The 19,399-nt window shown below is 63.4% G+C and overlaps 2 protein-coding genes across 3 annotated transcripts; both read left to right on the top strand.

The window, feature by feature from the left end:
* Positions 1 to 233: 233 nt before the first annotated feature.
* On the top strand, positions 234 to 7,602 carry HSPBP1 (HSPA (Hsp70) binding protein 1). 2 transcript variants are annotated; one of them, XM_066209050.1, is made up of 7 exons: positions 234 to 498; positions 1,069 to 1,273; positions 2,969 to 3,190; positions 4,208 to 4,363; positions 5,268 to 5,364; positions 6,481 to 6,592; positions 7,178 to 7,602. In XM_066209050.1, exons 1-7 carry the CDS (start codon positions 367 to 369, stop codon positions 7,355 to 7,357), a joined length of 1,104 nt encoding a protein of 367 aa, XP_066065147.1. In that variant the 5' UTR covers positions 234 to 366; the 3' UTR covers positions 7,358 to 7,602. The 2 variants fall into 2 exon arrangements, with proteins under 2 accessions (XP_066065147.1, XP_066065148.1); XM_066209051.1 differs by lacking the exon at positions 2,969 to 3,190 and having other exon boundaries at positions 235 to 498.
* Positions 7,603 to 11,985: 4,383 nt separating this feature from the next.
* On the top strand, positions 11,986 to 19,302 carry LOC136305739 (troponin I, cardiac muscle-like). Its single transcript, XM_066209053.1, is given in 10 exon segments — positions 11,986 to 12,008; positions 12,085 to 12,163; positions 14,029 to 14,201; positions 14,203 to 14,254; positions 15,099 to 15,140; positions 15,242 to 15,376; positions 16,473 to 16,562; positions 16,653 to 16,823; positions 18,543 to 18,637; positions 19,089 to 19,302. Coding segments are annotated over 9 exon segments (858 nt in total). The 3' UTR covers positions 18,636 to 18,637; positions 19,089 to 19,302.
* The last annotated feature ends 97 nt before the right edge of the window (positions 19,303 to 19,399 follow it).

Genomic DNA, 19,399 nt, shown 5'->3' with positions numbered 1-19,399 from the left:
GTCACGCCGCTCTCGCTTTTCATTCGCTAAAACCCAGCGAGTCCCTCCCTTCCCTTTGTATTGGCTAAAACCAACCTCCTTCCTGGCCTTCCATTGGCTTTCCCTCGCCGGTACTTTGTTTTAATTAGTCTAACGCGCCGTCACTCACCGCCGCCGGCTCACAATGAGCTCAGCGTGCGGCCGGCCATAAACAATACACCCCAGGCCACGCCCATTTCCTCCGCCAAGCCCCGCCCGCTTCCGCCGTTAGCCACGCCCGTTCCAGGATGGCGGCGCCCGGGCGCGGCTGGCTCCGTTAAGCGCTCCCGGTGCTCCCGGGGCGGGCGGATCGGGCCCCGCAGGGATCCCCGGCTCTCCCGCAGCGCCATGGCCGCGGCCGAGGGCGGCGGGGCCGGCGGGGGCCGGCGGGAACCTCCGCACACGCTGCAGGGGCTGCTGGAGATGGCGCTGGTGGCCGGGGAGGCGCAGCCCGAGCCCCGGCAGCCCATGGCCGAGGAGGTCCGCGGGGGCTTTGTTGGGGTTTGGGGGGGATTTGGGGCGTCCTCAGGTGCGCTGGGGTCCCGGGCGGTAATTTGGGCTAATTTCCGCTGGTTCTGGCGGTGATTTTGGGGTGGTTTCGGCTGATTTTGGCGGACATTGTGGCCGATTTTAGGTCCATGGTGCTGATTTATTTTTTTTTTGGGGGGGGGGGGGCCGATTTTGGGGTCTCAGAGGAGCCAGTTTTGGGGGTGCAGTTTGGGTCAGCTTGGGCGGTGTTTCCGGCCGATTTGGGGTTAATTCTGGCCGATTTCGGGGCTGTTTTCGGCCCCTTTCGGCGGGACCTCTGGCGGTGGTTTAAGCCGATCCCGGATACAATTCCGGCCGACCCTGGGGCTAATTCCCGGCCCCTTTCCCATACAATTCCCACGTGTGTTTTATGTTTAGTCGCTGTCCAGCGGCAGCGGCGGCTGCGGGCCGCGGTGCCCGAGGCCCCGGGCAGCACGGGCGGCTCCGGGGCCGGCCCGGGGTTAACCCCGGCTGAATTTTGTGCGGGTTTCGGCCGCAATTTCACATCTGTTTCTGTTCCAGCGGCAGCGGTGGCTGCGGGCCGCCGTGACCGAGGCCCTGGGCAGCACGGGCGGCTCCCGGGCGGAGCTGCAGCGCTGCCTGCGGGTCCTGGCCCGGCCGTGCCCGGGGGAGGAGGCGGCCGAGAGGGGCCCGGGGGACACGGGCGAGCACGAGCGGGCGCTGGAGGAGCTGGCCGAGCTCTGCGAGAGCCTCGACAACGCCACGGGTACGGGCTGGATGGGTTAGTGGGGTAACTGAGGGCTTGGGGGGGATTTGGGGTGGTCTGGGGTGGTCTGGGGTGGTCTGGGGTGGATTTGGGGTGGATTTGGGGTGGATTTGGGGTGGTTTGGGGTGGTCTGGAGGAGCTGGCCGAGCTCTGCGAGAGCCTCGACAACGCCACGGGTACGGGCTGGATGCGTTAGTGGGGTAACTGAGGGCTTGGGGGGGATTTGGGGTGGTCTGGGGTGGATTTGGGGTGGATTTGGGGTGGTTTGGGGTGGTTTGGGGTGGTCTGGAGGAGCTGGCCGAGCTCTGCGAGAGCCTCGACAACGCCACGGGTACGGGCTGGATGCGTTAGTGGGGTAACTGAGGGCTTGGGGGGGATTTGGGGTGGTCTGGGGTGGTCTGGGGTGGTCTGGGGTGGATTTGGGGTGGATTTGGGGTGGATTTGGGGTGGATTTGGGGTGGTCTGGGGTGGTCTGGGGGAGCTGGCCGAGCTCTGCGAGAGCCTCGACAGCGCCACGGGTACGGGGTGGATGGGTTAGTGGGGTAACTGAGGGCTTTGGGGGGGATTTGGGGGGATTTGGGGTGGATTTGGGGTGGATTTGGGGTGGTTTGGGGTGGTCTGGGGTGGATTTGGGGTGGTCTGGGGTGGATTTGGGGTGGATTTGGGGTGGTTTGGGGTGGATTTGGGGTGGTCTGGGGTGGATTTGGGGGGATTTGGGGTGGTCTGGGGGAGCTGGCCGAGCTCTGCGAGAGCCTCGACAGCACCACGGGCAGGGGCTCAGGGGTTTGGGGGGAATTTGGGGGGTTCGGGGAGGTTTTGAGGGGCTTTGGGGTGGAATTTGAGCGATTCGGGGTCACTGGGCGGATTTGGGCTGGAATTGGGGGGTTTTGGGGCGGATTCGGGGTCACTGGGGGGATTTGGGCTGGAATTGGGGGGTTTTGGGGCGGATTCGGGGTCACTGACGGGATTTGGGCTGGAATTGGGGGGTTTTGGGGCATATTTGGGGTCACTGGGGGGATTTGGGCTGGAACTGGGGGGTTTTGGGGCGGATTCGGGGTCACTGACGGGATTTGGGCTGGAATTGGGGGGTTTTAGGGCGGATTTGGGCTGGGATTGGGGTTTTGGGACGGATTTGGGCTGGAATTGGGGTTTTAGGGGAGATTTGGGCTGGAATTGGGGGTTTTAGGGTGGATTTGGGGTCACTGACGGGATTTGGGCTGGGATTGGAGGTTTTAGGGGGGATTTGGGCTGGGATTGGGGTTTTGGGGCGGATTTGGGGTCACTGGGGGGATTTGGGCTGGGATTGGGGGGTTTTGGGGCGGATTCGGGGTCACTGGGGGGATTTGGGCTGGAATTGGGGTTTTAGGGCGGATTTGGGGTCACTGGGGGGATTTGGGCTGGAATTGGGGGTTTTAGGGTGGATTTGGGGTCACTGACGGGATTTGGGCTGGGATTGGGGTTTTGGGGCGGATTTGGGGTCACTGGGGGGATTTGGGCTGGAATTGGGGGTTTTCGGGCGGATTTGGGCTGGAATTGGGGTTTTGGGGCGGATTTGGGCTGGAGTTGGAGGTTTTGGGGCGGATTTGGGCTGGGATTGGGCTTTTGGGGCGGCCTCGGGCCGTTTCTTGCGCGCGGGGCGCCATTCCCGCCCGTTCTGCAGCCCTTTCAGCCCCGTCCCTCCCCGCTCCCGGGCAGATTTCTGCTCCCTGGGCGGCCTGGAGGCGGCTGTGCAGCTGCTGGGGCACCCCTGGGCGCCGCTCCGCGCCGGCGCCGCGCGCCTGCTGGGCTGCTGCGCGCAGAACCTGCCGCGGGCGCAGGGCCGGGCGCTGGGGCTGGGGGCTCTGCCCGCCCTGCTGGGGGCGCTGCGCGCGGACCCCCACCCCCGCGTGCCCCCCGCCGCCCTCTTCGCCGTCTCCTGTGAGTCTGGGGGAAAGTTTGGGGCCGTTTGGGGGGGTTTGGGAATTTTTCCATGTTTTTGGGGTTTTTTATTTTAATTTTTTCAGGGTGGATTTGGGGTGTCTTGTGGAATCTTTGGGTTTTTTAAATTTTTTCGGGGTGGATTTGGGGTGTCTTGGGGAAACTTTTTGGGTTTTTTAAATTTTTTCGGGGTGGGTTTGGGGTGTTTTGGGGAATCTTTTGGGTTTTTCAGGCGGTTTGGGTGATTTGGGGGGGATTTGGGGTGTTTGGGGCAATTTCTCAATTTGGGTTTTTTTGGGGGGGAATTTTTGGGTTTTTTAAATTTTTTCGGGGTGGATTTGGGATGTTTTGGGGAATCTTTCGGGTTTTTCAGGAGGTTTGGGTGTTTCGGGGTGGATTTGGGATGTTTTGGGGAATCTTTTGGGTTTTTCAGGAGATTTGGATGTTTCGGGGTGGATTTGGGGTGTTTTGGGGAATCTTTCGGGTTTTTCAGGAGGTTTGGGTGTTTCGGGGTGGATTTGGGATGTTTTGGGGAGTCTTTTGGGTTTTTCAGGAGGTTTGGGGTGGTTTTGGGGGGGATTTGGGGTGTTTGGGGAAGTTTGGGGCAATTTCTCAATTTGGTTTTTTTGGGGGGGGAATTTTTCTGGGTTTTTTGGCTTTTTTTTTGTCCGTTTTTCGTGTGTTTCGGGGGATTTTCGGGAATTTCTGGGGCGGGTTTTGGGGTGGAATTGGGGGATCTCGGGGGGGGATTTTGGGCTGGTTTTCTCGGGGGTTTTTGGGATGGAGTTTGCGTGACCCGGGGTGGGACTCGGGGAATTTTTGGGGATGATTTTGGGGATGGTTTTGGGGGGTTGCAGGAGTTTTTTTGGGCGGTTTGGGGGATCTCTTTGGGCTGGTTCCGGGGTGGGTTCGGCATTTTTGGCGCGGGTTTCGGGGTTATTTTTGCCCGGTTGTGGGTGATTTTTGCCCGGTTTTGGAGGTTTTTCACCCCAGTTTGTTTTTCGTTTCCCCCTCCAGGCCTGGTGCGTGCCCAGCCCGAGGGGCTGGAGCAGCTGGAGGCTCTGGGGGGTCTCGAGGTTTTGGGGGGGGTCCTGCAGAGCCCCCAGCCCGCCCTGAGGGCCAGAGCTGCGTTCCTGCTGCACTGTCTGCTCAAGGAGCACCCCCGCCTCAAAGGTGACCCCAAAACCCCAAATTCACCCCAAAAATAACCCCGAACCCCCCGAGGGGTGAGACCCCCCAAAAAAACCCCAAAATCCCCCCAAAAATCCCTTCTCTGAGCCCCTCCCCAGTGTCCTTCGGAGTCTCCAGGTGACCCCAAAACCCCAAATTGACCCCAAAAATAACCCCGAACCCCCTGAGGTGTGAGACCCCCCAAAAAAACCCCAAAAACCCCAAAATCCCCCCAAAAATCCCTTCTCTGAGCCCCTCCCCAGTGTCCTGTGGGGTCTCCAGGTTACCCCAAAACCCCCAAATTCACCCCAAAAATAACCCCAAACACCCCTGAGGGATGAGATCCCAAAAAAACCCCAAAAACCCCAAAATTCCCCCAAAAATCCCTTCTCTGAGCCCCTCGCCCCCTCCCCAGTGTCCTTCGGGGTCTCCAGGTTACCCCAAAACCCCCAAATTCACCCCAAAAATAACCCCAAACCCCCTGAGGGGTGAGACCCCAAAAAAATCCCAAAAACCCAAAAATTCCCCCAAAAAAATCCGTTTTTGGATCTCGTCGTACCCTTGCCAGCGCCCTTTGGGGTCCCCAAATCCCCCCAAATTACCCCAAACCCCCTGAGGGGTGAGATAACCCAAAAAAACCCCCAAAACTCCCCCCAAAATCCCTTTCCCGCCCTTCCCGAGACCCTCCGGACCCCCGAGTTTTCTTTATTGACCCAAAACCCCCAGGACTGACCCCAAAACCCCCCGAAAAATCCCCCCCAAAAAATCCAAAAACCCCTCCGAAAATAAAGAAAAAGCCCAAAACATCCCCCCAACCCCCCCCGATATTCCCGTTCCCGGCCTTCCCGAGCCCCCTCGGGCCCCGAATTCCCGGAATTCCCGGGAGCTGACCCCAGAATCCCGGCAGGGCCGCTGGTGGGGCTGGGCCTGGTGCCTCGGGTGGTGACGCTGCTGCGCTCCGAGCACGACGGCGCCCACGAGCACGGCCTGGGCGCGCTCTGCAGGTGCGTCGGAACCCTCCGATCCCCGAAAACCTGCCCCCGCAATTCCCCGCTTCCCCGAGGAGCGCGGAAAGTCGGGGGGAACAAAACAACCCCGGAAATCCCGTGGGGAAACGGAGAAGCCGGAGGAAAAATCCCGGAGGTGTCGGGGGGAGGTGATGAAGAAGAAATCCGAATCTCGGGATAAAAAGCCGGATTGCGGGGGGGAAGGCCGGGGCTGAGGCGGCTCTTCGGGCGGTGGGGGATTTCGGGGCAGCTTTGGGGCGGTTTATCCGGGGCTGGGGGCCGCGGGGGGGCTTGGGGGTAATTCTGGAGCGTTTTTGGGGAGTTTTTGGGGAGTTTTGGAGCAGTTTTGGGGTTGTTTTGGGGCAGTTTTTGTCCAGTTTTGGAGCAGTTTTGGAGCAGTTTTGGAGCAGTTTTTGTGTAGTTTTTGTGCAGTTTTGGGGTTGTTTTGGAGCAGTTTTTTGGGGAGTTTTGGGGTTGTTTTGGAACAGTTTTTTGTGCAGTTTTGGAGCAGTTTTGGGGTTGTTTTTGAGCAGTTTTGGAGCAGTTTTGGAGCAGTTTTTGTCCAGTTTTGGAGCAGTTTTGGGGTTGTTTTGGAGCAGTTTTGGGGTTATTTTGGAGCAGTTTTTGTCCAGTTTTGGAGCAGTTTTGGAGCAGTTTTGGAGCAGTTTTTGTGCAGTTTTGGAGCAGTTTTGGGGTTGTTTTGGAGCAGTTTTTTGGGGAGTTTTGGGGTTGTTTTGGAGCAGTTTTTTGTGCAGTTTTGGAGCAGTTTTTGAGCAGTTTTTGTGCAGTTTTGGCACAGTTTTGGGGTTGTTTTTGAGCAGTTTTTGTGCAGTGTTGGGGTTGTTTTGGAGCAGTTTTGGAGCAGTTTTTGTGCAGTTTTGGAGCAGTTTTTGTCCAGTTTTGGAGCAGTTTTGGGGTTGTTTTGGAGCAGATTTTGTGCAGTTTTGGGGTTGTTTTGGAGCAGTTTTGGAGCAGTTTTGGGGTTGTTTTGGAGCAGTTTTTGTGCAGTTTTGGAGCAGTTTTTGTGCAGTTTTGGGGTTGTTTTCGGGCCGTTCCCCGCCCCCGTGCCGGCCCAGAACCCAAATTGCCCAAAATGTCCTTTTTTCGCCCCAGTTTGGCCACGGATTTCCCCGAGGGGCTGCGGGAGTGCCGAGCCCCCGGCCTGGGGCTGGAGGAGCTGCTCCGGGAGCGGCGGCAGCTGCTGCGAGGACACGACGAGTTCCAGGTCACGGATCGGGCTGAAATCCCGGGATTTGGGGCAAAAAAACGAGGTTTTATCTGAGGGGGGTTGGGGGAAAAAAAAAATCCTGAAATTCGGGGGAAAACACACGGGATTTTGGGTGGAAAAAAATCTGAATTTTTAGGGGAAGTTCTGGGGGGGGGAATTAATGGGTTTTGAGGGGGGAATTCCCTGAAATTGTGGGGCAAATCCTTGGGATTTTGGGGGAAATCCTCGGGGATATTGGGGAGGGAAATTCCTGAGATTTCGGGGGAAATCATCAGAATTTGGGGGGAGGAAATTAATGGGATTTTGGGGGGGGGGGGAAAATTCCTGAAATTTTGGGGCAAATCCCAAGGAAATCTGTGGGATTTTGAAGGGGAAATCTCCGTGGTTTTTGGGGGGGAAATCCCTGGAATTTTGGGGGTGTAATCCGTGTGATTTTAAGGGCAAAACCCTCGGGGATTTTGGGGTGAAACCCTCGGGGATTTTGGGCAGAATCCGGGGGATTTCGGGGCTAAAACCTCTCCAGGTTTTGGGGTGAATTCCCGGGATTTTGAGGCCGAGCCCTCCCGAAATCCCCCCCGACAGGAAGAGCTGGAATTCTGCGAGCGGCTCCTGCAGCTGTGCTTCGAGACCCCCCCCCGAGGAATCCACCATGGACCGGTGACCCCAAAACCGCCCCAAATCGCCCCAAAAATCCCTCCCAGCCTCGGGGGGCCCCGAAAAACTCCCCAAAATCCGGCGACCCCCCCGATGCGGGGGGAATAAACGCTCCGCGCCCGACCCTGGAGGAGATTTGGGGGTGAAATAGGGGTGGGGGGCGTCATCGGTGACGTCATTGAGGAAAAATGGGGGAAAAACCCCGAAATTCGGCAAAATCAGTGTGGGGTGGGGTTATGCTGATGAGAAGGCGTGGTTATGCTAATGAGATTCGTGCTAATAAAGTGTGTGGGCGTGGTTTCGTTGGTTTTACCGTGGCAACCGCGTCCTTGAGGGCGGGGCTTCCCCTCTTCTCTCGCTTCTCGTTGGTTCGCCGGCTTTTCCCGCCTCTGCTCTGGCTTCCCATTGGTCCGCTCGCGTCTCACCGGCGCCGTTCTCTCTCCTGATTGGTCAGCGGCGGTTACCGGGGCTCCGTGAGGGAACCGTGAGGGCTCCGTGAGGGCTCCGGGCTCCGTGAGGGATCCGTGAGGGCTCCGTGAGGGCTCCGGGCTCCGTGACGGATCCGTGAGGGCTCCGTGAGGGCTCCGTGAGGGCTCCGGGCTCCCGGAGGGATCCGTGAGGGCTCCGTGAGGGCTCCGGGCTCCGTGAGGGATCCGTGAGGGCTCCGTGAGGGCTCCGGGCTCCGTGAGGGATCCGTGAGGGCTCCGTGAGGGCTCCGGGCTCCGTGAGGGATCCGTGAGGGCTCCGTGAGGGCTCCGTGAGGGCTCCGGGCTCCCGGAGGGATCCGTGAGGGCTCCGTGATCCGTGAGGGCTCCGTGAGGGCTCCGGGATCCGTGAGGGCTCCGTGAGGGCTCCGGGCTCCGGGAGGGATCCGGGATCCGTGAGGGCTCCGTGAGGGCTCCGGGCTCCCTGAGGGATCCGTGAGGGCTCCGGGATCCGTGAGGGCTCCGTGAGGGCTCCGGGCTCCCTGAGGGATCCGTGAGGGCTCCGTGATCCGTGAGGGCTCCGTGAGGGCTCGGCCATGGCGGCCGCGCTGGAAGAAGCCGTGGGCACCGTGTGCTGGTGGGGGCTGTCCCCGGCCATCGATCTCCGCCTTCACCGTGAGCCCCAAACCCCTTTCCCGGCGCTCTCCGCCCGTGCCGGGGCTCCCGGTAACCGCTCTCCCCTCACGTTCCCGCCCCGCGCAGTCCCGCCGGAGCCGGACGCCGGCGCCTCGGTGCTGCTGGTGGGGGCGGCTGAGGGCCGGCACCTGCTGATGACGGCGGCCCGGGCACGGCGGGGACCGCCCCGGGACATCACCGTGAGCACCGGCAACACCGGAGGGGACAGCGGGGCGGGACACGGGCAGAGGAGGGGACAACCGGGAGGGGACACCGGGCGGGGTGCAGGGGGCCGGCTCACGGGGCGCGGGGGCGGGATGGAGCTCCCGCTATTACCGGGAGTTGTCCCGGTTTTACCGGGGTTTCTCCCGGTTTTACTGGGGTTTAGCCTGGTTTTTTCCGGGCTTTGTCTCGGTTTTACCGGGGTTTCTCTCGGTGTTCCCGGTTTCTCCTGGTTTTACCTGTGTTTCTCCCCGTTTTACCAGGTTTTTGTCCTGGTTTTACCGGGTTTTTTTTCCCAGTTTTACCGGGTTTTTGTCCCGGTTTTTCCGGGGTTTTTCCCGGTGTTACCGGGGGTTTTTCCAGGGTTTTTTCCCCAGTTTTACCGGGTTTTTGTCCCGGTTTTACGGGGGGTTTTTGTCCCGGTTCCGGGGGGTTTTTTCCCGGTTTTACCGGGTTTTTGTCCCGGTTTCTCCGGGGTTTTTGCCGGTGTCGCCGGGGCTTTATCCCGCTGTCTCCCGGTGCTCCGGCAGGTGCTGGTGGCCGAGCAGAGCCCCGAGCCCGTGGCCCGCCAGCTCCTGTTCCTGCTGCTGGCGCTGGAGGCGCCGGAGCGGCCGCGACCCGCAGGTACCGGGAACCCGCCGGTGACAACAGCCCCCGGGGACCGGAAATCGCCCCAGTTTTGGGCGAATCTTCGGGATTTTGGGGGGGAACCCTCGGGATTTGGGGCTAAGACCCCCGACATTGGGGTGCCGCAGCCCGCGCCGCCGCCCTGCTGGAGCTGCTGGGCTCGGGCTCGCTCCGCGCCGGCACCGCCGCCCAGCTCCGGGGAGCCGCGGGCCGCCTGCGCCGCTGGCTCGGCTCCGAACCGGGCCGGGACCGCCCCGGGCCCGCCGACCTGCAGCTCATGAAGGTCAGAACCGGCCCGGGGGACCGGGGGGACGGGGGGGGACCGGGGGGGACAGGGGGACAGGGGGACAGGGGGGACCGGGGGACAGGGGGGACCGGGGGACCGGGGGACAGGGGGACAAGGGGGACAGGGGGACAGGGGGACAGGGGGACAAGGGGGGACAGGGGGGACCGGGGGACAGGGGGGACCGGGGGACCGGGGGGACAGGGGGGACCGGGGGGACAGGGGGACAGGGGGGACGGGGACAGGGGGGACAGGGGGACAGGGGGACAGGGGGGACAGGGGACAGGGGGGACCGGGGGACAGGGGGGACCGGGGGACAAGGGGGACAGGGGGGACAGGGGGACAAGGGGGACAGGGGGGACAGGGGGGACAGGGGGGACCGGGGGACCGGGGGACAAGGGGGACAGGGGGACAGGGGGACAGGGGGACCGGGGGACAGGGGACCGGGGGACAAGGGGGACAGGGGGACAGGGGGGACAGGGGGGACAGGGGAGACCGGGGGACAGGGGGGGACCGGGGGACAGGGGGACAGGGGGACAGGGGGGGACCGGGGGACAGGGGGGAACCGGGGGACAGGGGGGACAGAAGGGACCGGGGGGCCGCGTGCCCAGACACCGGGACCGGCCGGGACCGGGGCTGGGAGGGGTTCTGGGGTACCGGGGCCACCGGGACCGGACGGTTCCGGAGTTCTGGGGACATTGTGGAGACTAGGACTGGCCGGTACCGGAGTTCTGGGGACACTGGGACTGTCTGGACTGTCTGCTACCGGGGTCTCGGGGTCCCGGTTCTGCCGGTACCGGGCTGTCCCTCCCGCAGTGCCGGGACCGGGACGCGCTGGAGGCGGTTCTGCGGCGCTGGGAGCGGGCGGTGCCGGGCCCGGGGTCCCGGGCCGAACCGGGGCCGGTACCGGAGGCCGAACCAGAGCCGGTACCGGGACCCCCGGGCTGGGACCGGCGGCTGCGGCGGCGCCGGGGGTCCGGTACGAGTCCCGGGCGGCCGTGGCCGATTGGGAGCTGCGGATGGCGCTGCACCCGCGAGGGGTAACAGCGGGGGACACCGGGGGACAGTGGGGACAGTGGGGGACAGCGGGGACAACGGGGGACAGCGGGGACACGGGGACAACGGGGGGCACCGGGGGACAGCGGGGGACAACGGGGGCACCGGGGGGACACCGGGGACAGTGGGGGACAGCGGGGACACGGGGACAACGGGGGACAGCGGAGACACCGGGGGACACACGGGGACAACGGGGGGGACAGCGGGGGGGACAAACGGGGGACAAAGGGGGGACAGCGGGGACGTTGGGGAGGCCCCAGCAAATACCGGGAGGGGGACACCGGGGGAAGCCTCGGGGACATCCCGGGGGGACGCGGGGACATCGGAGGGTCCCGGGGAGGGGACACCGGGGGGGGACACGGGGACACCCCGGAGGGCTCGGTGACCCCCCCCGGCCCGACGGGGACTGTCCCCAAAGGCCACCAGCGGTGTCACCGGCCGAGTTCGGGCGCTGGCGGGAGAGCGGCGACGCCTTCGGGGGCGGGGGCGCCACCCCCAACCCGACCCTGCTGAGCGACGCGCGGCCCCGAGCCGTGAGTGGGGGCACGGGGGGGACAGCGGGGGCCGGGGGGGGGGGGACACAGCGCTCACTGTCCCCTCCGTGTCCCCAGGACGGGACGGGCGCTGTCCCCCCCCGCGTACTGGGGGGGACACGGTGAGCGGCCCCTTCCTCAGCTTCGGCCTCGAGCCCGGCGGGCCCCGGAGCCCCCCCAGGGTGAGCGGGGGGCGGGAAAACGGGCCCGGGGTTTATTTGGGGGGGGGTCCCGACGTTTAATTAGAGGGGGGGTCTCCTCTCTGACGGCAGACGGCCACCGAGGTGTCCCTGGCCGTTGTCACCCGCGCTGCTGCAGGAGCTGCTCGCCGGGGCCCCCCCCGGGGACCGAGACCCCCCCCGCCGAGGAGCGGGACCCCCCCCCCGGGGACGATTCCCACCCGCTGGGTGAGTGGCGCCCCCCGCCCCCGTGTGTCCCCAACTGTCCCCGGGACACCCCCAACCCTTCCCTGGCCCCCCCAAAGCCCCCCCGTGCCCCCCCCAGTAACCCCCCGTGCCCCCCCCAGGCTCTCTGGCCCCCCTCCCGCTCCGGATCCGCTTCCTGCCCTTGGGGCGCCCCCCCGCGACCCCCGCCCGCCTCGGGGGGCTCTGCCGGCTGCTGGTGCTGGGCTGGAGGTGGGCGGGGGGTCACCGGGGGGGATGTGGGGGGGATTTGGGGGATCTGGGGGGATTTGGGGGTCTGGAGGGGATTTGGGGGGGTCCCCGGGGGGGATTTGGGGGTCTGGAGGGGATTTGGAGGGTCCCGGGGGGGATTTGGGGGGGTCTGGGGGGGATTTGGGGGGTCCTGGGGGGGATTTGGGGGGGTCCGGGGGGTCTGGGAGGGGTCTTGGGGGGAGGTTTGGGGGTCTCGGGCACTGACAGGATAATTCGGGGAGGGGTCCCGAGCACCGGGAGGATGGTTCGGGGGGTGGATTTGGGGCGGGGGGTCGGAGGCACCGGGCGGGGGGTTTTTGGGGGGATCCGAGGTCCCCAATTTGGTCTGGGGTCTCCGCAGGGCGCTGCCGGCGCTGACCCCCGAGCTGGGGGCTCTGGCCGCCCCCGGGGCCACGCTGCTGCTGGAGCTGCCCACGTGGGTACCGCGACCCCAGACCCAAATTAACGCCCCGGGAGATCCCGGCCCCAATTAACCCGGGAGCCCCCCCGCCCCCAATTAACTCCCCTCGGAGCCCCCAGCCCCAATTGACGCCCCCTCCCCACATTAATCCCCCCAGGTTCGTGCCCACCCTTGGCCCCGCCCAGCTGGAGGCGTTCCGGGCGCGGGGGGCGGAGCTAGCGCGGGCCGGGGGCTTCGAGCCCTGGGGGGGCCCCGGGGAGCCCCCCCGCCCACGCGCGCTTCCGGAAGGTCCCCGCGGACTGAGACCCCTCCCCAAATTACACAAAAATCCCCCTCCCGGTGCCCGAGACCCCTCCCCAAATTACCCCCAAATCACCCCAAATCCCCCTCCCCAAATTACCCCCAAATTACCCCAAATCCCTGTCCCCAAATTACCCCCAAATTACCCCCAGATGCCCCCCAAATCCCCCTCCCCAAATTACCCTCGAAATCACCCCCAAATCCCCCTCCCCAAATTACCCCCAAATCACCCCAAATCCCCCTCCCCAAATTACCCCCAAATCACCCCAAATCCCCCTCCCCAAATTACCCCGAAATCACCCCAAATCCCACTCCCCAAATCCCCCCCAAATCCCCCTCCCGGCGCCCGAGACCCCTCCCCAAATTCTCCTGCCAGTGCCCGAGACCCCCGCCCCAAATCGTCCCCAAAATCCCCTCGGGGACCCCCCAAATCCCCGCCCACTCCCCTTTAAGCTCCGCCCATTTACCCATTCATAACCACGCCCCCCCGCACGAGGCCACGCCCCTTCCCATTCATAAAGCGCCGCCGCTTTCCCACGGCTCCGCTCCCGCAGGTACCGGGGTGGGGTCCCGTTTCTGGGGGGTTTTGGGGGGATCCCGTTTTTTGGGGGGGGATCCCGTTTTTGGGGGTCCCGGGGGATTCTGGGGGGGGATCCCGTTTTTGGGGGGTTTTGGGGGGGTTTTGGGGGGATCCCGTTTTTGGGGGGGTCCCGGGGGGTTTTTGGGGGGGGTCCCGTTTTTGGGGGTCCCGGGGGGTTTTGGGGGGGGTCCCGTTTTTGGGGGGTCCCGGGGGGGATCCCGTTTTTGGGGGGTTTTGGGGGGTTTTTGGGGGGATCCCGTTTTTGGGGGTCCCGGGGGGTTTTGGGGGGGGTCCCGTTTTTGGGGGGTCCCGGGGGGTTTTGGGGGGGGTCCCGTTTTTGGGGGGGATCCCGTTTTTGGGGGTCCCGGGGGGTTTCGGGGGGGGTCCCCGTTTTTGGAGGGTCCCGGGGGGGATCCCGTTTTTGGGGGGTCTTGGGGGGCTCCAAATTCCCAGGGAGGGTTTTGGGGAGGAGGGGGGGTTGTCTCTAATTTGGGGGGAGTTGATTCGGGGGTCCCGGGGGGATTTTGGGGGGGATTGAGGGGGGGGATCCCAGGAGGTTTTGGGGTCCCTTGAGGGATTTTGGGGGTGATCTGGGGTTATTTTCGGGGAGGGGGTCTCAGTGTCCTGGGTGTCCTTGGGGGGGTTGTTTTGGTGTGGGGGGGAGGGCCGGCTCTGTCCCCGCCGTGGTGGGGGAGGGGCTGATAAGGGGCTATTTTTAGCCCCCCTCCCTCTCCCTTATCAGCACCGGCCCCAAACAGGGAGGGGAGGGGAGGGGGGGGAAGGGGGGTTGGAATTTTGGGGGGGGGGGGGTCCTGTGACCCCTCCGGACCCCCCGTGACCCCTCCAGAACCTTCCAGAAGCTTCCGAATGGCCGAGAGTGAGTGGGGGTCCTGGGGGGGGGGGATTTTGGGGTCCCCAGCCCCATTTGGGGGGGTCTCCACCCCAATTTGGGGACCCCCACCCCATTTTGGGGGTCTCTAACCGTTCTCTCCCCCCCCCTCCAGGGAGGACACCCCGGTGAGACCCCTCCCCCAATTCCCCCTCCCCCCTCCCCCATTTTTGGGGTCTCCCCCCGTGTTAACCCCTCGGTGCCCGTGGCCCAGAGACCCCCGGAGGAGGAGGAGGAAGAGGAGGGGGAGGCCCCCGCGGAGCCCCCCCCGCAGCCCGCCCCCCCTCCGCCGCAAGTCCTCGGCCAATTACCGCAGCTACGCCGTGGAGCCCCACGCCAAGGTGGGCGAAAGCTCCCCGAAACGCCCCCAAAAACCCAGAAAACGCCCCCAAAACCCAAAAAAAACCGCCCCGAAAAACCCCAGGACCCACCCTGAAAACCCCCAAAACCCACCCCAAATACCCAAAAAAACACCCCAAAAATCGAAAAAACCACCAAGAACTACCCCAAAATTCCCCTAAAAACCACCCTGAAAACCCCCCAAAAAACAGCCCCAAAAACCCACCCCAAAAACCCCAAAACCCACCCCGAAAACCCAAAAAAACCCACCCTGAAAACCCCAAAAAACCACCAAGAACTACCCCAAAATCCCCGTAAAAACCACCCTGAAAACCCCCCCAAAAACACCCCCAAAAAACAACCCCGAAAACCCCCAAAACCACCTTAAAAAGCCACCCAAAAACCCCTAAGAGAACCACCCCAAAAACCCTAAAAAAACCCACCCTGAAAACCGCCAAAACAACATCCCAAGAACCCCCAAAAACCCACTCCAAAGACCCCCAAAACTGCCCCCAAAACACCCCCGCAAAACCTCCAAAACCACCCCAAACAACCCAAAAAAACCCCACCCCGAAAACCCCCCAAAAAACACCCCCAAAAAGCCAACCCGAAAACCCCAAAACCACCTTAAAAAGCCACCCCAAAACCCCTTACAGACCCCACCCCAAAAACCCCCAAAAAGCCCACTCCAAAGACCCCCAAAACTGCCCCCAAAACCTCCCAAAACCCCCCTGAGAGCCCCGGGAAGCCCGCAGGAATCCCAAATCCCAAACCCACCCCAAAACCCCCCGAGCCCAAACCCCTCCGTGCCCCCACCACCCTGACCCCGAATCTCTCACCCCCCAGAGGAAATCCAAAATCTCGGCGTCTCGCAAGCTGCAGCTGAAGGTGAGGAGGGGGAGCCCCGAATTTCGGCCGGAGTCCCCAAATGTCGGGGGCCCTGGGGGCCTCCCCAAGTTCTTTTCGGGGGCTCCCCAAATGTTTTCCAGACGCTGCTGCTGCAGAGGGCGAAGAAGGAGCTGGAGAAGGAGGAGACGGACAGGGCGGCCGAGAAGAGCCGGGTGCTGGGCGAGCTCTGCCCGCCCCTGGGCGCCCTGGACGGGATGGGGGTGACCGAGCTGCAGGTGAGCGGGCAGCGCGGGGGGGGGGGAAATGGGGGGGGAAATGGGGGGGAAATGTGGGGGGAGAAAGGGGGGAAATGTGGGGGGGAAAGGGGGAAATGTGGGGGGAAATGGGGGGGGAAATGGGGGGGGAAATGGGGGGGAAATGGGGGGGAAATGGGGGGGAAATGGGGGGGAAATGGGGGGGGAAATGGGGGAAATGTGGGGGGAAATGGGGGGGGAATGGGGGGGGAAATGGGGGGGAAATGGGGGGGAAATGGGGGGGAAATGGGGGGGGAAATGGGGGAAATGTGGGGGGAAATGGGGGGGAAATGGGGGGGAAATGGGGGGGAAATGGGGGGGGAAATGGGGGAAATGTGGGGGGAAATGGGGGGGGAATGGGGGGGGGAAATGGGGGGGAAATGGGGGGGAAATGGGGGGGGAAATGGGGGGGAAATGTGGGGGGAGACAGAGGGAAATGTGGGGGGAAATGGGGGGGGAAATGTGGGGGGAAATGTGGGGGGAAATGGGGGGGAAATGGGGGGGGAAATGTGGGGGGAAATGGGGGGGGAAATGGGGGGGAAATGGGGGGGGAATGGGGGGGGAAATGGGGGGGGAGAAAGGGGGAAATGTGGGGGGAGACAGAGGGAAATGTGGGGGGGGGAATGGGGGGAAATGGGGGGGGAAATGTGGGGGGAGAAAGGAGGGGGAAATGGGGGGGGAAATGTGGGGGGAGAAAGGGGGAAATGTGGGGGGAAATGTGGGGGGAAAGGGGAAATGTGGGGGGAAAGGGGGAAGTGTGGGGGGGACAGCGGGGGTGTGGGGGGGAGAAATGGGGGGGGAAAAGGGGGAAATGTGGGGGGGAAATGGGGAGAAACGTGAGGGGGAAATGGGGAAAAATGTGGGGGGGAAATGGTGGGAAATGTGAGTGGGAAAGAGGGAAACGTGAGGGGAAAAGGGTGAGAAAATGGCGGGAAACGTGAGGGGGAAACGAGGGGAGAAATGGCGGGGAGAGCCAGAGCTGCAGCTGAGGGGACGCCGGGGGGCACCGGGGCCACCCTGGAGGACGCCGGGGGGCACCGGGGCCTCTGGTGACGGCGCCGCGGCCCGGCGTCCCCAGGAGCTGTGCCGGGAGCTGCACGCCCGCGTGGGCCGCGTGGACGAGGAGCGCTACGACACGGGCGCGCGCGTCAGCAAGAACGTCGCCGAGGTGGGGACGGGGGCCGCCTGAGGGGGGGACCCGTCCCCCGCGTCCCCGGCGGCCTCCACGTCCCCGCCGTCCCCTCTCCGTGTCCCCCAGCTGGAGGAGCTGCGGCGCCGCGTGGCCGCGGGCCGCTTCGTGCGGCCCAACCTGCGCCGCGTGCGGCTGTCGGCCGACGCCATGATGGCCGCGCTGCTGGGGACGAAGTCCCGCGTGGGCACCGACCTGAGGGCGCAGCTGCGCCAGGTGCGCAAGGACGACGCCGAGAAGGTGAGGGGACGGCGGCGGGGACGTTCTGGGGGGATTTGGGGGGATTTGGGGGGATTTTGGGGGATTTGGGGGATTTGGGGGGATTTGGGGGGTTTGGGGCACCGACCTGAGGGCGCAGCTGCGCCGGGTGTGCAAGGACGACGCCGAGAAGGTGAGGGGACGGCGGCGGGGACGTTTTGGGGGGATTTGGGGGGGATTTGGGGAGTTTGGGGGGTTGGGGGCACCGACCTGAGGGCGCAGCCGCGCCAGGTGCGCAAGGACGACGCCGAGAAGGTGAGGGGATGGCGGCGGGGACGTTTTGGGGGGATTTGGGGGGATTTGGGGGGGATTTGGGGGGATTTTGGGGGATTTGGGGGGATTTGGGGGGTTTGGGGCACCGACCTGAGGGCGCAGCTGCGCCAGGTGCACAAGGACGACGCCGAGAAGGTGAGGGGACGGCGGCGGGGACGTTCTGGGGGAATTTGGGGGGATTTGGGGGGATTTTGGGGGGATTTGGGGGGTTTGAGGCACCGACCTGAGGGCGCAGCCGCGCCAGGTGCGCAAGGACGACGCCGAGAAGGTGAGGGGATGGCGGCGGGGACGTTCTGGGGAATTTGGGGGGATTTGGGGGGATTTTGGGGGGATTTGGGGGGTTTGAGGCACCGACCTGAGGGCGCAGCCGCGCCAGGTGCGCAAGGACGACGCCGAGAAGGTGAGGGGACGGCGGCGGGGACGTTTTGGGGGGATTTGGGGGATTTTGGGGGGATTTGGGGGGATTTTGGGGGATTTGGGGGATTTTGGGGGGATTTGGGGGGTTTGAGGCACCGACCTGAGGGCGCAGCCACGCCGGGTGCGCAAGGACGACGCCGAGAAGGTGAGGGGACGGCGGCGGGGACATTTTGGGGGATTTTGGGGGATTTTGGGGGGATTTGGGGGGTTTGGGGGATTTGGGGGGATTTGGGGGGTTGGGGGCACCGACCTGAGGGCGCAGCCGCGCCAGGTGCGCAAGGACGACGCCGAGAAGGTGAGGGGACGGCGGCGGGGACGTTTTGGGGGGATTTTGGGGGGATTTGGGGGGTTTGAGGCACCGACCTGAGGGCGCAGCCGCGCCAGGTGCGCAAGGACGACGCCGAGAAGGTGAGGGGACGGCGGCGGGGACATCGGGGATGGTTTTTTGGGGTGGTTTCAGTGCGGGTTGGGGTGATTTTTGGGGTGGGGTTTCTTTTTTGTGGGGTTTCTGGGGAGGTTTTTTGGGTCTTTTCGGGTATTTTGTTGTGTTCCGGGGTGATTTTTGAGGTCCTGGGGTGATCGTAGTGGGGTTTCAGGGTAATTTTGGGGGTTTTTTGGGGGGTTTTTGTGGTGGGTTTGAGGTAATTTCCGTGGTGTTTTTGGGGGTATTTTTCGGGTGATTTTTGGGGAATTTTGGGGGTTTTTTGGGGGTAGTTTTTGTGATGATTTTTGTGGTGTTTTTGGGGTGATGTGGGTGAGTTTTGGGGTGAGCTTTGCGGTGGTTTGGGGGTAAATATTTGGGGTGGTTTTGGGTAAATATTTGTGGTGTTTTGGGTAATTTCGGGGGGTTTTGGGGGGTATTTTAGTGGCGTTTTGACGCAATTTTTGCGGCGTTTCGGGGTTATTTTTTGGGGTAGTTTCTGTGGTATTTTGGGGGGTTACTCCCGGGTGTTTTGGGGTAGTTTTGGGGTGTACGTGGGGACGTTGGGGACACTGGTGACAACGTCCCAGGAGAGCTACGAGGTCGGGGACTGGCGCAAGAACGTGGACGCCATGAGCGGGATGGAGGGGCGCAAGAAGAAGTTCGAGGGGGCGGCGGCCTGAGGGTGAGAGACCCCCCAAAGACCTCCCCAAAATCCCGGGATTTCTCCCCAAAAGATCCCCGGGAGCCCTCCCCAAAAATCCCCAGTTAAACCTCCCAAAAAACTGGGATTTTCCCCCCCAAAAAACCCCAGGACTCTCCCCCAAACCCCCTGGGATTGCCCCTCCAAAAAATCCCCAGGACCCTCTCCCAAAAACCTGTGAATCCTCCCCAAAATCCCCCGGGACCCTCCCCCAGAAACCCCCCAGGATTTCCCCCCAAAAACCTTTGGATTCCCCTCCAAAAATCCCTGGGGTTCCCCCTCGCCTCTCCCCCCCAAAAATAAACCAGGATCGCCCCCAAAAGCTCAAGGATTTCCCCTAAAAACCTCGGGATTTTAAAATCTCTTCCAAAACGCTGATTCCACCCAAAACCCCCCTCGGGACGGTTTCCCGAATTCCCCGAATTTCCTGCAGGAGGAGCCCCCGTGGAGCCCCCGCTCCCATCGTCACCTCCATCCTCATCTTCATCACCTCCATCATCACCTTCGTCACCTCCATCCTCACCTTCGTCACCTCCATCCTCATCTTCATCACCTCCATCCTCACCTTCATCCTCTCCGCGGGCACTGGCACGACCCCCCACCCAAAATCGACCCGCTGCCCAATTAAACTTCCCCTTCAGCATCAATTAACGGAGCCGATGAGTGGTGCTGGTTAATTAACCCGGTATGGGGGGGGGATCCCTCAGGGATTGGGGGCGGCCATTTTCCCCCCTCGCGTTTCCC

Source organism: Chamaea fasciata, unplaced genomic scaffold (assembly GCF_029207755.1).
Source record: "Chamaea fasciata isolate MVZ Bird 193981 ecotype frontalis unplaced genomic scaffold, bChaFas1.0.hap1 SCAF_616, whole genome shotgun sequence".
In the NCBI taxonomy this organism is placed as follows: domain Eukaryota; kingdom Metazoa; phylum Chordata; class Aves; order Passeriformes; family Sylviidae; genus Chamaea; species Chamaea fasciata.
The sequence above is the reverse complement of the archived record's forward strand: the minus strand, read 5'-3'. Positions and strand labels throughout refer to the sequence as shown.